The sequence below is a fragment of the Otolemur garnettii genome, unplaced genomic scaffold (assembly GCF_000181295.1).
Source record: "Otolemur garnettii isolate 467f Iridium unplaced genomic scaffold, OtoGar3 scaffold00097, whole genome shotgun sequence".
Taxonomy (NCBI): Eukaryota; Metazoa; Chordata; class Mammalia; order Primates; family Galagidae; genus Otolemur; species Otolemur garnettii.
The window spans coordinates 2,845,945-2,860,904 of record NW_003852492.1 but is presented as its reverse complement, the minus strand read 5'-3'; the positions used below and the strand labels follow the sequence as shown (position 1 = coordinate 2,860,904).

The window sequence follows — 14,960 nt, the reverse complement described above, 5'->3', positions numbered from 1 at the left end:
TACAATCCTGTCATCTGTGAACAGCGTTTTATTTCTCCTTCTCAGTCCGTATCCTTTGTATTTCCTTTTCTTTTCTTCTGCATTAGCTGGGAATCCTGGTACTATGTTGAAAAGCACTGATGAAAGGGGACGTCGTGGCCTTGTTCTGAATCTTAGGAGGAGCCTCCCAGATGTGGGAGCCTGAGCCATTGGGCCTGGCCAGCGTAAACATCTTAAAATAAAAGTATTTCTAATTCCTTTGTCCCATCCTTTGTATGATTGTTGTCATTGTATGTCATTGTTGACATATATAAACATATATAACTGTATATATACACACACGCACTCCATACACACATACACAAGCATATACAATTGAATATATTCTTGCTGCTATTATTTAGAACAGTGTTATCTGTAAGATAATTATAAGAAACATGAAAGTTTTCTTTTACCTTCCCCTGGGCTTTTCTCTGATAATTCTTCCTTCCTTTATATAGATAAGGGCTTCTGATCCATATGGTTTCTTTTCTCTCTGAAGAGCTTCTTGTACATTTCCTGATGGGCATAGTTTCTGGTCACAAATTTCCTCAAGTTTTTGTTTTGACAAAATCTATTTTTTCTCACTTTTGAAGGATAATTTGCAGGGCACAGAATTCTAGGTGTAATTTCTATCTTGGCTTCTCTGCAGGTGAGCCCCCCCCCCCCTTTGCAGTCTTTATTTTGGGTTTTCTGAACTTTGGATCCCCTCTTTTGTGATGGAGCCAAGAAAATCTGTAGATTTTTTTAAGTTTGTTTAGCATTTACTTTTTAAGATAGAATGGTGACTTCCAAGCTCTTTACATACCAGTCCAGTAACCAGAAGGTCAATGATTACTTTCAAACCTGACAGATATGACCGCTTGTGAAATGTAACTGTATCAACAATTATTTTGTAGGGCTTCTCACTACTTAGCAAGGGGGTACTTGCTAAGACAAAGCCAAAGGAACTAAGTTTAACTGGTAGAAAAACCACGAAGCATGTAAATTGTACAATGTTTTCAGTTTTAGGAATTTTGTGTATTTTAATTTTTTATTTTAAAATAATTTTATGCTCATAGAAAAGTTGCAAAAATATTACAGAGCTATCTCTTTTAACCTAGCTGCTGCTAATACTACATTTTTAGGAATTTATGCTGAGGAAGTATAAGACATTGCAACATAAATTTAAATACAAATGTGTTATTTACAATATTGTTATCAATCAATTTGCAAGTTTAAATAGCTTTTTCAAAATCAATTTGTAAGAGTGAAAGTCTTCATTGTCACAATGTCATTGTGTTAGTGAATGTTGACGATTTAACCAAGCTGACATTTGCTTGTCACACTCTGTGGATGATACAAACACTGTATTATAGCATGCAAAACTTATTATTGTGCCAGATAGCTGTAACAGAAAAATATTAATAGTAGCAGCTAACATTGAGTGAGTGATTGCCCTGCAGTGTGCTAAGCACTTCCCTTGGTTATGCCATTTAATCTTCTGTCACCTCTAGGACTGTCAGTCCCCTTCATTTCACAGATGAAGAAACTTTGTGGAGGAATCACTTTATCCAAGTTCAGGTGACCAGCAGGTAGCCCAGCACTGTCCTTACTGCTTTCCTCCTCCCTTTTTTCCCTTCTTTCTTCCCTCCCTGTTTCACACTCAGGTAGCTCTATTCTGTGTAAGACAGTATTCCAGCTCACAAACGTAACCTTGCAGGAACATCAGAACACTATGTTTCATAAAGAATGCGGACTGAGAAAGGATTAGAATCAGAATGTATTGCTGTTCTACAAGCACCAAGGCACCGAGAAACACAGGACTGCATTTCAGCGATCTTAACCACTTACTCCAGAGGAGCACTGAATGTGAGCCTACCACGTGGGGAGTGGCGTCTGCCTTCACCTTCAGTACTGTGGGATGCTTTTACACAGGTGTAGACTTGAATCCTAATGTTACATTTTCTTTGGAAAGGGGACAGGGAAACAAAGCAGACAAAAGATTGCCAGAGCTTGGTGAATTATTCTAAAATTATAATAGTGATTTTGAGATTTTATTCTCCACATTTGAAGCTGATAATTCAGCCTATATGCAACCTTTGGCCTATAAAGATGTATTAACTTTAACCTGATTGAAATCCTGAGGCACTGAAAAGTAATTGATAACAGTATTCTGTCGTTTGAGTTGTTGAGCATTTGGTGACCAGTTGTTTGTTTTACTAAACATCCTGAGAATTTGTTTGCAAACATTCTTTCTTACCTCTGGTAGGAATAAGTTCTCCAGATTTATAAACAACAGTAATAAGTAGGATGTATTGAGCTATTTCTTTTTGCCTGGTACTACTAAGTCCTTTACAGTGATTTATTTGATTTAATTCTTACACCAGTGGGATTCACAATTAGGACATTGTGATCTTAGCTGTTTCTCTCTTCTAGGAGTTGGCTAATCTAAATGTCTTTAGGATCTATACCCATAATATAAATTTAGAAAAATGTCTTGGTCTGGTAATGACTTGGGCAAATTTGAGTGTGTTGTGTGCCAGTGACTTCTACTATCCCATCCTTGGTAGCCAGGTCTCCGACCCTGGCTTAGGTTACTGTCTGGACGGGAACCGCTGTGCTACCTTGCTCTGGATTAACTCCCCTTAGATGCCAAAGGGCAATTTGTCTTCACAGGAGAGAGAGAGAGAAAGCAAGGGAGAGAAACAGTGTTAATAGAAGAGCAGATCCTAGCCGTCTTCATAGAAGGGCTCCGGGCAGATGCCCTCTGAGCAGGAGGAGCAAAAGTGTTAGAGTGAGTGGGTCTGTGAGAGATGAGAATGGACCCCAGACTGACCTCTCCTGCAGCTCCTTACAGACTGACCTCTCCTGCAGCTACTTATAGACCTAGTCCTGTGGCTCTTTGCACCACAGGTGTGGCGACTGCCCAGCACTGATGTTCTCATCTGGCACGCTCTAAGGAGAGCCGAATCCCTCTCCCATGCCCTTATCACCAAGGTGTTATATTACCAAGCTGTTATAGGTGTTTCTCAACGTTGCAGAGAGTTCAAAGCTTAACTCTCACTTCTCTTTTCCTTTGAGCTATATGGTTTGCTACAGTTGTGCTATACCTATAGGTATTCAAACACAATTTTCTAAAACAGATGAGAAGACAGAATAGATAAACTTAAAATACTGTGGGCAATGGCAGTGAGGCCTCCTTGTTAAGATGAAAATTGAAATTATTTCATTGGACATTTACATTAATCCTTCTTCTTTCACATACCTAATTCCTTTTGATAAGACCCTGTAAGCTTGGATAAAGTGTTGATAATATATATCAATTATTTAAGATGATTTTTCCAGTATATTAGGGAGCAAGCAAACAAAAAACATTCTATAAATCAGTAAGTAAAAGTCATTATGATGGATAAAATGAACAGAGCTTTTGGTGGGAACAGGCGATTCATACAAAAACCAATAATGTGTGAAACAGTGCTAAGCTTCACTGATAATCAAGGTAGTGCAAATGAAAAGAAGATACCATTTCCTCTGCCTGGTTGGCAGTGCTGTGAATCCTCATGATGTCAAGTATTGGCAAGGATTTAGGGGAAATCACATACGCTGCTGTTAGGTGATTACATTGATAATGACCGGTTTGGAGATCAGTTGGGCAAATTCAAAATACCATTGATGACACCCGTCCATCACACCTGGCAGTCCCCTTTCAGGTGCTGTTGTGGACAGCCTCCCAGATGGCAGGACCAGATGTTCCCATGCTCCTTGCAGCGCAGCGTGCAGTAAGGCCAATATGAAATACCTGCTTTCCTTCTGTTTGGAAATGAAAACATAAACTAGACTTTGTTCCCACAATAGAGTGTACTTCTCCAGTTATAGAACATTAACGTGGATAAATTTCAACACAATATTGAGCAGAAGCTGCAAGTTCCAAAAGGGGGTGGGTGTGTTTAAAGAGACAGGATCTTGCTTTGTCACCCAGGCTGAACTCCTGGACTCACGGGATCCTCTTGCCTCAGCCTCTGGAGTAGCTGGCACCACAGGACGCGCTCTCAGTGCTGTGCTTACAGGCTGGAGCAGCTCTTCTAGACCAGGATGCGAATTATGTTCCATGAAAACTTAATTAATGATATATGTTGTTTATTGATATGCGTATGTAGTAGAGTTAGAAAAACACGCATACACGCATTTGAATGAAACACATTACCTCTAGTCCTTCCTTTTGGAAGGGAATGGGGTTTACATATGTAAGGATTGATGCTTTTAAAAAATGCAGAGCTCTGAAGCACAAAGGAAATTTTAACATCTGTGTAATCTCTGTAATGGATAATATGTATGTTTTAAGTTATTTTTTGGGTATATTTCTAACGTTTTAAGTGTTGCATAAAAATATGTATAAGTGTAAAAGAAAAAATTATGTGCTGAGAGGCTTTTCTTTCTCCTTTTTTCTCTTCTTCCCTCCCTCCTCTACCCTCTCTTTCTTTCTTCCTTAAAAAAATTTTTTTTTCTATTTTAGTTTTTTGCTATGCCAGAGGAAGAAGTATTTAAATCCCCTGTGGTCCTTCAGGAATGCTTTGGGTGGTAGGAACTGAGGGGAAAAAAGGAGTTGGCTTGGGCAGAGAGTAAAAAGAGACCTTTTGTGACAGAAAGAACAATACTTAAAAAATCAGGGAGGCAAGAAAAGGAACATTCAGCTCATGAATGGAATAAGTGCAAGTGATTCCTCAAACCGGAAGCCAAGAGAGGGCACAGACAGTAGTGACTGACGTCAGGGTGGAAATGCAGGCCGGGGCCAGATGATGAGAACCATTATATAGTCAAGTATATTGGACTAATCCAATGAACTAGTGGTTCTCAGTTCAGGCTGATCATCAGAATTAACTGAACCTCATTCCAGACCTGGTGAATTAGCATCTCTTACACTAGGGGTTAGGCCAGTGCTCTTATAAATCTTGGCCATATCTATTCTTTTATGTCATTCTCACAACCTCTGAAAGAGAGGGAGCTGATGTTTCTACTTCTGTAAGTGGAGAAAAGATACACTAAAAATGCCTCCTTCTATTCTGAGGCGGCTGCTTGGAAGGTTTTTTACCCTAGACCGTCTAGATTTTTATGAGCTGAAAGCTTCTGTATAAAATTAAATTGCACAACAGTATAACATATAGTTAGGATCCACTTGTCATTACTCACTGCAGGAGCTTTTGAAAGATTATTTTACTGTGACAATAAGATTTGTGTTTTTTGTTGGGAATAATGAGGGGAGGAGTTGAAAGGCACATTAGCAATATTCCAAGTAAGAAATGATGGTCTTTACTGAGGGCTATAGGACGGAATGAGAATAGATTCAGAGAAAATTAGAAGATATTATCTAATCAATATACTCTGAGTGTGATCATTGAAAAAATGAACTCAGAGATTACGTAAAGAAGGTAAGAAAGCTTGAGAGACAGAGAGAGCTGCTGGGTCCTAGGTAGTCCATGCACACTGAATGCTGACAGAGGAAGACTTAGTGGTTTTGATTTTGAGTGTATTTCTAGTCTCAGTCACAGAAAATGTTGATGATAGCTAATCAATAGCCTGATTTTGTTTTTCTGTAGTTTTAGGTAATATTCTTCTACCCGAAGTTACATTATGTTTTTTTGGTAGATTTAGAGTCATGCGCTGTCTTAAACACCTCACACTTGTGCAGGAGCAGCAGTGGACTTAGATGAGCAGTGGGAAGGGGGCAGTGGAGAGATCCACCTCACTTCTTCCATGATTAACCATTAATGTAACATAACTCATGAGAGTGCTTTGAAGTTTAGCTGTTCACTGTTAAATTAATAGAGACTTCTTGTTAGAAAATCTGATGAGTAAAATGCCCATATATAGATTTAGGCCTGATGCACAAGTGTTTCCCAGTACAGATGAATTGTAAGAGTGCTTTTTTCTCTCCCCTACCAAAAGGGCAAAAGTTGGATTGTTAAAAGAAGCTATGAAGATTTTCGGGTACTTGATAAACATCTTCATTTGTGTATTTATGACCGACGATTTTCTCAACTCTCAGAGCTTCCTCGTTCTGATACCCTGAAGGACAGTCCAGAAGTAAGCATTGAATACCCTTTTTTGTACATTTAGTACACATGTAATCGCCGTTTCAGGAACTCCTCCTGGATAAAGGCTGTACCCCTCATCGCTGCATGTCACCGTGGTCTCCGTTGAGGTACTCCCTTTGGGAAGCTATGCACCAGTGCCGGTGCCTAGTCTCCCTTTCAAAGTAACGTTGGAAGTCTTTTACTGGAATGGCCATCAGAGCTATTTTCATAAGCAGTGTGACAGTTAAATTCACGAACTCATCCTGGGAAAAGTGCTGCATACCTCACTGATGAGTATCACTACAGTCACCAGATGGCCAAGGGGAGGACTTTGAAGGTGTTTGCATATTAAACACTCAGGATTGGTTATGAGATGACTTCACTGTTTCCTAAGTAGAAAATTAGTAATGCTAAGTAAAATGTTTATAACTAAAGTAGGTCGTGTATGATTTTATAAGGGAAAGAACCTCAGATCCTAATAGACAATATATTATGAACAAATTATTCTCCAGAGAAGATATAAAATATGGAAGCAAAAAATGTGAAATAAATTTGACTTCACTGATAATCAAGAAATCCTTATTAAAATCAATCATGCTATTTGATTTGTGTATGGTAGGAGGCGCCTGCTAAAAATTTGTAGTAAAAACATAAAAGATATCTAAAACTTGAAAAAGAAGAAATTCTTTATAGCATTCGCAGACAAATGTACAATCAGGGATTCAAAACGTGTGAGGAATGTTTAAAAGTAGGTGGGTTTAGATCTGTTGGGGAAAGAAAAAATAGCCTAAAACACATAAATAAGAGGACTGCAAAAGATAAGTAAACTAAAAATCCAAAACTAAAAAAAGTGAAAACAAAAAGTGAATAAACAAAATAACTGAGGAAAACAAACAAAAGGCCTTTCAGAGTGAGGGAAAATGAGGCTGTCACATCCATGAAATGAGAAGAGATTTTTATAAAATAATTAGAGACTGGAAATTAAAATTTGATTATTTAAATTAATTTTCATGATAGCAAATCTGAATGACTGGATTACATACAGAATTATAGAAGTGAAGAGAGAGTTAGTGAGTTGGAGGATCAAGACAAGTCATTTGTAAGAATATAACCCCTGAAATGGAGAGAAAGTTAACAGTTCTGAGGGAACAGTGATAGTCGTGGAGAATGGGTTCAAAGAAGTTTCTCCTGATGGGACTTAGGGAAGAAGAGAGTGTATGCAAGGAAACGAGTAAGAATTAGTATAAAATATTCCCTAGGGTTAAAGAAAGCGATCCATTCAGTGCTGACAATAGTGAGAGATAAGACACACACCCTGAAACGGTCTAGTGAAATTTCAAAATGCCAAAGCAGAATTCTAAAAGCATACAGAGAGAAAAAAAGCAGACTTTCTCAAAAGAACATGAATTATATTGGCGTTAGCACCCTCCTCAGCTACAATGGATGCTTAAAAACTGTGCAGGCATATCTCAAGTTCTACAGAGAAGTCATTTTAAACCTGTAATTCCAAGGCAGTAGGTAGGTAGGACAGAGGAGGGACATAATCAGTCATGCAGGGACTGACCCTGCTTCAGGGTCTCAGGAAAGGCTTAAAGTCACAGATTGATTGACACTGTAGAAAACCTAGAAATCTCTTCCCATCTTTGCCTGTCTGCTTCATGTTTCTGCCCCAGGTTAGCTCGAGACACGGCTACTACACATAGGTCCTAGATTTTTATCTCCTGTTAAGAGAACAGCCAGATTGAACTGGAATGTGTATCACAGTTCCTAATTCCTGGATTAACTCTTGATTAGTTCAGCTAATATTGGGTCAATTCCTAGACCGGTCAGCTGTCCCATGGTGTAGGAGCCTGGGTGCTCTGCCACAGCTCTCCAGATGGATGACCAGTGGGGCTTGGGAAAGGAGTTTCAGAGTGTTAGGGGAAAGCTAGCAGAAAAGCCCAATGTGGATCTGCTATTTTCAGTACAAAAATAAGGAAAATGATGCAATTAGAAGCCATAATGACCCTTTGAAGATAAGGTACTAGAAGATACAGCTCTGTATGAGAGAAGGTCTGAGTTACTATGTAAGTGCCCATAGTCCAGTAGACTCTGTGAAGAATCCTAACTGTTACAACACCTGAGATCTGTAGATGTTTCCCCCTAGAAACAGCCACTTTATGCTGGAGGGCCAGCCGGTGTGGTGTGTTTCCTCTGAGTTACACTGCATCTTCTTCTTTCTAGTCGGTCACTCAGATGCTCATGGCTTACCTGTCACGCCTTTCAGCTATCGCTGGCAACAAGATCAATTGTGGACCTGCCCTTACCTGGATGGAGGTATAACCTATTAAATTTTCATCTTTAGTGAAAGTGTATTTTAAATTGTCTACATAAGAATTTTAATATTAATTTTGATAGCTATTAAATTTTCAGCATCCAAAGAAATTGAGTATATTCTCATCTTCTGGGGAGGATAGATGTATGATACAGGAAATGTTTTTCATCCCACATCTTCCCCTTTTTGGTAATCCAAGAAACTAATGTATTTCATGAATCTCAACAATACCTGTTATTTTGGTGTATAGTATATTAATGTTTGCCTTTAACAAACTGAATGAGTTTTTTTTAGTTGACTTAATAACTTTAATTATTTTGAGCAGGAGATAACCCTTTAAAGGGTCCTATTTATAGGTAAACATCGAGTGAAACATTGCTAAATACAGTAAGTATTTTTAATTCACATATATAGTGTCATACTACTTTCTCTTTTCAGTAGCAGTTGGGAAGACAGGATGGAAGGTAGAGGGAACGCAGAGCTAGAGGCAGGCGTGCGAGCGAGCTTAGCTTTTCACGATGGGCCAGGTGATCTTGGGAGACTTATTCACTGTCTTGTGAATTATATCTTTCAACATCAGCATCTTCACTGTTCAGTGATGATAAGTATCTTTTACAGTTATGTGGATAAATTAAGTCATATATGTTATATATACAGCACAATGATTAGAGCTCGTATGTTAACTACCCATTTACTAATAAATGGTAGTTTGGTTTGGGTTATTGTCTCTCTTAATTAAATTGAATTGTCTTTAATAGATGATCAGAGAAACACTGGTAAGCCTGATGTCTTTAACCACCTCATGGTGCATTTTCTTTGTTACAGATTGATAATAAGGGAAACCACCTTTTAGTTCATGAGGAATCATCCATCAACACTCCTGCTGTTGGTGCTGCCCATGTTATCAAGAGGTACACTGCTCGAGCCCCTGATGAGTTGACCTTAGAGGTAAATACACGACCTGCCCAGCCTCATCTTTAACTGTTTTAATCATTTCTTTAATTAACAAAAATTAAAAGCACCAGGTTTTTCCATCATCCTTTATCATTCAACCTGGAATGCCCTCTATTTTTGTTTAAATAATTATACTCATCTTTGAAAACTGAGCATAAACATCTCCCATTTCTTCTAGGAAGTCATCCTTGATCCTTTCTTCTCACTTTATGCAAACACATATCCCCCAAACCTGGATTGAGTGTCATTCTGAACTGTGCTCACATCTTACCTCTGACCTATTACTTAACACATTTTAATCACGGTCATTCTCCTGTTTGTCTCAGTGAGTTTCTTGAAAGCAAGGTCAATGATACTTTTTTAAAAAGTTTGTTGAAAGATAGAGTTAAAGAACAGATGAGGCAGGGTGCGGTGGCTCACACCTGTAATCCTAGCACTCTGAGAGGCTGAGGCAAGTGGATTGCTTGAGCTTAAGAGTTCAAGACCAGCCTGAGCAAGAGTAAGACCCTGTTTCTAAAACTAGGCAAGTGTAGTGGTGGGCGCCTGCAGTCCCAGATACTGGGGAGGCTGAGGCAAGAGAATCACTTGAGCCCAAGGGTTTAAGGTTGCTGTGAGCTATGACGCCATGGCACTCTGCCAGGGTGACAAAGTGAAACTGTCTAAAAAAACCAAAAAACAAAAAAAGAATAGATGAAAGGTGAAATTAACATAGATAGAAAAGGAAGGGAATTAACTTTCTTCCCCCACAGAAAAAATGCTGCTACTTACCCAGTTTAAGAAATAACAATACAATTTTTTTCTGTAAATAATCTGACCTGTTCTTAAACTAAACGTTTTTGTTCTGTAGAGAAAGAAATGTAGGTCTTGAATGATACTGTGTATTACCAAATATTGCTTTGTGAAAATTGCTTTTTGATGACTCAAAGGATCAGTTGTGGGGTGCTGCCTATGGCTCAGTGGGTAGGGCTCTGGCCCCCTATACTGAGGGTGGCAGGGTCAAACCCAACCCCGGCCAAACGGCAACAAAAAAATAGCCAGGTGTTGTGGTGGGCACCTGTGGTCCCAGCTACTCAGGAGGCTGAGGCAAGAGAGTCGCCTAAGCCCAGGAGTTGGAAGTTGCTGTGAGCTGTGATGCCACGGCATTCTACCAAGGGTGATAAAGTGAGACTCTGTCTCTAAAAAAAAGGAAAGAAAGATCAGTTGTGAATAAGCAAAGAGAAATTCCTAAAGTGATAAAGTATAGGTTAATAACATTGCTCTGAAGTACATAACTATATTTTATCATAAATACCAGCACTTATTTTGATTGATAAATATAACCTTTATTGACTATATTATTAAAATGATTCATAATCTATATATGTGTATATATATGATTTGGGACAAGTTTATATAAATTAATTTGTCTTTTCCAGTGAAGAAAATTAGTTCTTTAGTGGAAATGTTATATTGTACCATCTGTTGAAAAAAGTGTAATTGTCAACAGATTTTACACTTAACCAAAAATAAACTTACCTTTTGCCCTTTCTGTATGACTAAGGTGTGTCAGGAGTTCAGGGTAGTACCTGGCACATGATAAGCACCTGCTGAATGTAGTATTAGTAAAAGCTGTCAGTGTTCTACATATTTAAAACTTTTATAAGTGAAGCTGATTACTTTCGGTGTCAGCAGTAACAGTATTTTACATTAAAATGATTTGTCCTGTGATTCTGGCTTTCTGAAGTTGGTTGGATTACAGTCTCTGTGCTGCTTAAGTGTTTGTAGATCTGACTCTTTAACAAATGGTAAGAATTACTTTTAAAAACAAGTGGTGTGTTTTCCTACAAATTATCAGCTGAAGCATAAAACCATGTCTCATTTCTTTTTTTCACGTACAGTTTTGTAGTTCAGATTTAAATTCTAGATATAACTACTGGTTTAAAATTTAACTAAAAGCATTTACGGTTTTGATTGTCTTAGGTGGGAGACATGGTTTCTGTCATTGACATGCCCCCTAAAGTGTTAAGCACGTGGTGGAGAGGCAAGCATGGATTTCAGGTAGGCAAAAAAAAATTAGGTCTGGGGAAGTTCAAACAACAGTTCCTTTATGTTTCAGTAATACTTATGTTTTTAAGATGCATTGGCAGTGGACTTTTTGTCTGTAATAATAGAAAATTGTAGATGATAATGGTATTAGACTTGGATTCTCTTGTCTAGTTACTGTTAAGGTTTTCTTTTTTATCTCTTTCATCTCTAAATTGTAGCGTAACCAAAATGTAAATAGAGTTTCAGATTTTTTGATCACTTAGATCATCACACCTGTGGTTCTGCCTTGCTTTTAACATTGGTTTTAAACCATGATTCACATAAATTTTCTTTCTAGAATTGTCAGTTTGATTAATATTTTCCTACAAAAATGCGTTGTAATTGTTAATGTAAACAGTATTAATTGCAGAGAGTAGCAGAAATAAAGCAGTCTCATTTCTGTTTTTCATATACCGTAGTCCCTCCCTTATGGGAGGTTTTGCTTTCCAAGGTTTTAGTGACCTCAAGATAAGTCATAGCCTGAAAACATTAAGTGGAAAATTCCAGAAATAAACGATTGAGAGGTTTTGAATTGCATGCCATTCTGAGGATGAAGTGTTGCATTGTGTCACCCAGGACATGAGTCTGGTGTGTCCCTTAGGTGGACTCTGCCTGCCCCAGTCACTTTGTGGCCCTGTTAGTTGTCACATCAGCTGTTGAGGGATTGAGTGCTTGTGTTCAAGTAACCCTTATTTTACTTGTTATTTTATTATTAGTGATTTTTTTTTCTCATACTGTGCTAATTTATAAATTAAACTTTATCATAGGTATATATGCATAGGAGAAAATTGAGCCTAAGTGGGGTTTGGTATTATCGTGATTTTAGGCATCCGCTAGGGATCTTGGAACACAGCCCTGGGGACAGGGAGGGAGTGCTGTAGAGCAGAGCAGTTTGAGACCTAGTGAAGGCATCTTTTAGACTGACTTAGCACTAACCGCTATAGAATAGATGGGTGCATAGAGAAGCTTCTGAAAGTGCTGTAAAATTGTATCCTTAATACATAGTCTATAGCCTGTGGTTTTTTGCTTCTACTTAGAAAAATGTTACTAAAATGCTGCATAAGTAAAGTGCACATGCTGTGCAGTTAGAAACTGGATAACTATAAATATTGTAAGCTTTAACTACATTTTAAATAAAAATAATTAGCTTTTTGTAAAATGTGTTTCATTTAAAAAATAATAATATAATTTAAAACAGTATGGCATGGTGGGTTTTATCCCATGGCTAAATATATGCAGATCCATAAATGTAATTCCTCAATAGACAAAGCACTTTTCTTCTCTCAGGTTTGTGTATTCTGCTATCCCCCATGTGGCGTGCTGCCAGGGCATGGCAGGGGCAGGTGTCAGTGCAGAGGCCTGTCCTTAATGCTTTGCTAGGAACTGGTGCTGTGTAGGTGCTATGTTGTAACTTTTAAAAATTGATTATTATTTAAAAATAATAATTGATTGATGTGATTTTTAGTGCAGTTTTAGATTTGCAGAATGATGAAACAGATAGTTCACAGTTTGGCATAATACTCCGTCTCCCAGTTTCTTCTGTTATTCACATCTTGCTTTTTATTGTAGTCCATTGAACAAGGTCAGCACCACTCACCAGCTGATGAGCTGAGTTGACCTCCAGCAGTGAGTAAGCACTGTTCTAGAAGAGGGATCTGGGGAACACCTGGGCCAGAACCGCATACTACCAATAGTCTCAAATCCTACCCCACAGCTATTGAAGCAGTGTGGAGGCTTGCTGATTGGTGTTATTGATGAACTGATAGTGGTACACTATTACTAATTGATGCCTGCTTTTACAGTAGGATTCACTCTTGGTATTGTACGTTTGTGGGATTTGTGGGTTTTGACATGTGCGTGATGACGTGGATCTCTCACTACAGTTTCATACTGAATGGTTTTACCACCCTAGAAATCTTCTGTGGTTCATCTGTCATCCTCCCTCCCCTGAACCACCCGTAACTGCTGGTCTTATACTGTGTCCATAGTTTGCCTTTTCTAAAACATCACATACACGGAGTCGGGCAGCGGAGTCGGGCAGCGTGCAGCCTTTTCTGAGTATCTTCTCTCACTCAACAGGGTGCTTCTCAGGTCCTTCATGCCGTTGTGTGACTGGCACCTCCTTTTTGGGGGCTGTCATTGAGTGCTACAGATGTCTCGTTTATCCATTCATGACCTGAAGGGCATCTTGTTTGCTTCCATGTTTTTGGATTTATGAATAAAGCTGCTATATAAATATCTGTGTTTATGTTTTTTTTTGTGGACCTGCATTTTCAAGAGGAAATACCAAGGATTTGTACTGGGTCATATAGTCAGAGCACATTAGCCTTGAAAGAAACACCACTCTGCCTTCCACACTGGCTGCCCCAGTTTTCATTCTTACCAGCAGCAAATGAGCATGTCTGCTGTTGGGCATCCTTACCAACATTTGATAATTGTCAGTTTTATTATTTATTTGTTTTTTGAGCAAAAGGACAGAGTTTGTTAAAAGGTAAAAGAGATAGATGAGTGAAAGAGGGGTAATAGAACCTACAGTAACAAGGGGAGAACCCAGGAGGAGGCTCCAGTAATTATCAGTTTAAAAACGTGTTTAGCCATCCTAATAGGTGTTAGCAGTCTAACAAATTTGGTCCAGTGAATAGCATTCATTGACTATACCTAAGGATGCTATACTGCTATCTTCATTATTTGGTTACCAATAATTTTTTTTACTCTTCCTTTCCCACTGATTCTCAAACTTTACTGCATACAAGAATCACCAGGGGAACATGTTAAAAATACCAAATCCTAGGCACTAAGCCCCAGAATTCTATTTTAGTAGTTGTGGGGTAGGATGTGAGACTGACTCTGTATTTTTATCTGTGTGTGCTGTAGGTAAGCTCTGCTAGTCAGCTGGGGGCTGGTGAAGATCTGCATCTCGCTGGGTTCTCTTGCATGGAGTGTCCCAGCTCAGACCGCAATTTAGCTGTGAGAACAGAAGGATAAGTTCATCCATGTGTTTAAATTATACCATGACTCTGTTTCTTTTCTTAAACTTCTGAGAGTAGGAAGTGTGAAATTATATTAACTACAGTAATTTGAAATTCTGAAATCTGTGTTTTTATTTGTCACCTAAGGAGCATATTTAATCTTTTATCTTTGTTTTCCAAGGTGTTTCATAATATAATGTATGTCAAAAAAAGCCTCTGCTTTATTTTTTCTTCTTTTTAAGAACTAACTAGCATTATCATCAGATTTATATTCCTGTCTTTAGATGATTTGGGGGAATGGTGGGTGAGGCACGGAGCGCCTTGGTAAAAGGCATCACACACATACAGCCTGCATCTTTGAGGATCGCTGGTTGAGTGTAGTGTTTTTCAGAGCTTTATCTGGGAGCCACTGGCCTCAGATTGACCTGAGAAATGTGTTAAAACTGGATATAGAGGCTCGGCGCCTATAGCTCAACCGGCTAAGGCGCCAGCCACGTACATCTAAGGTGGCGGGTTCGAATCCGCAGCCCGGACCCGCCAAACAACAATAATGGCTGCAACCAAAAAATAGCCGGGCGTTGTGGCGGG

General features: G+C 38.7%; 1 protein-coding gene across 1 annotated transcript in view; it reads left to right on the top strand.

Annotated features, from left to right (window-relative positions):
• Positions 1-14,960, top strand: part of ARHGAP32 (Rho GTPase activating protein 32) — a 137,099-nt gene that overhangs the window by 48,932 nt on the left and 73,207 nt on the right. Inside the window, exons 6-9 of the mRNA XM_023516767.1 lie at positions 5,944-6,081; positions 8,295-8,387; positions 9,211-9,333; positions 11,299-11,376. Of these exons, the coding sequence (XP_023372535.1) occupies positions 5,944-6,081; positions 8,295-8,387; positions 9,211-9,333; positions 11,299-11,376 (432 nt within the window). The remainder of the gene's footprint in view (positions 1-5,943; positions 6,082-8,294; positions 8,388-9,210; positions 9,334-11,298; positions 11,377-14,960) is intronic.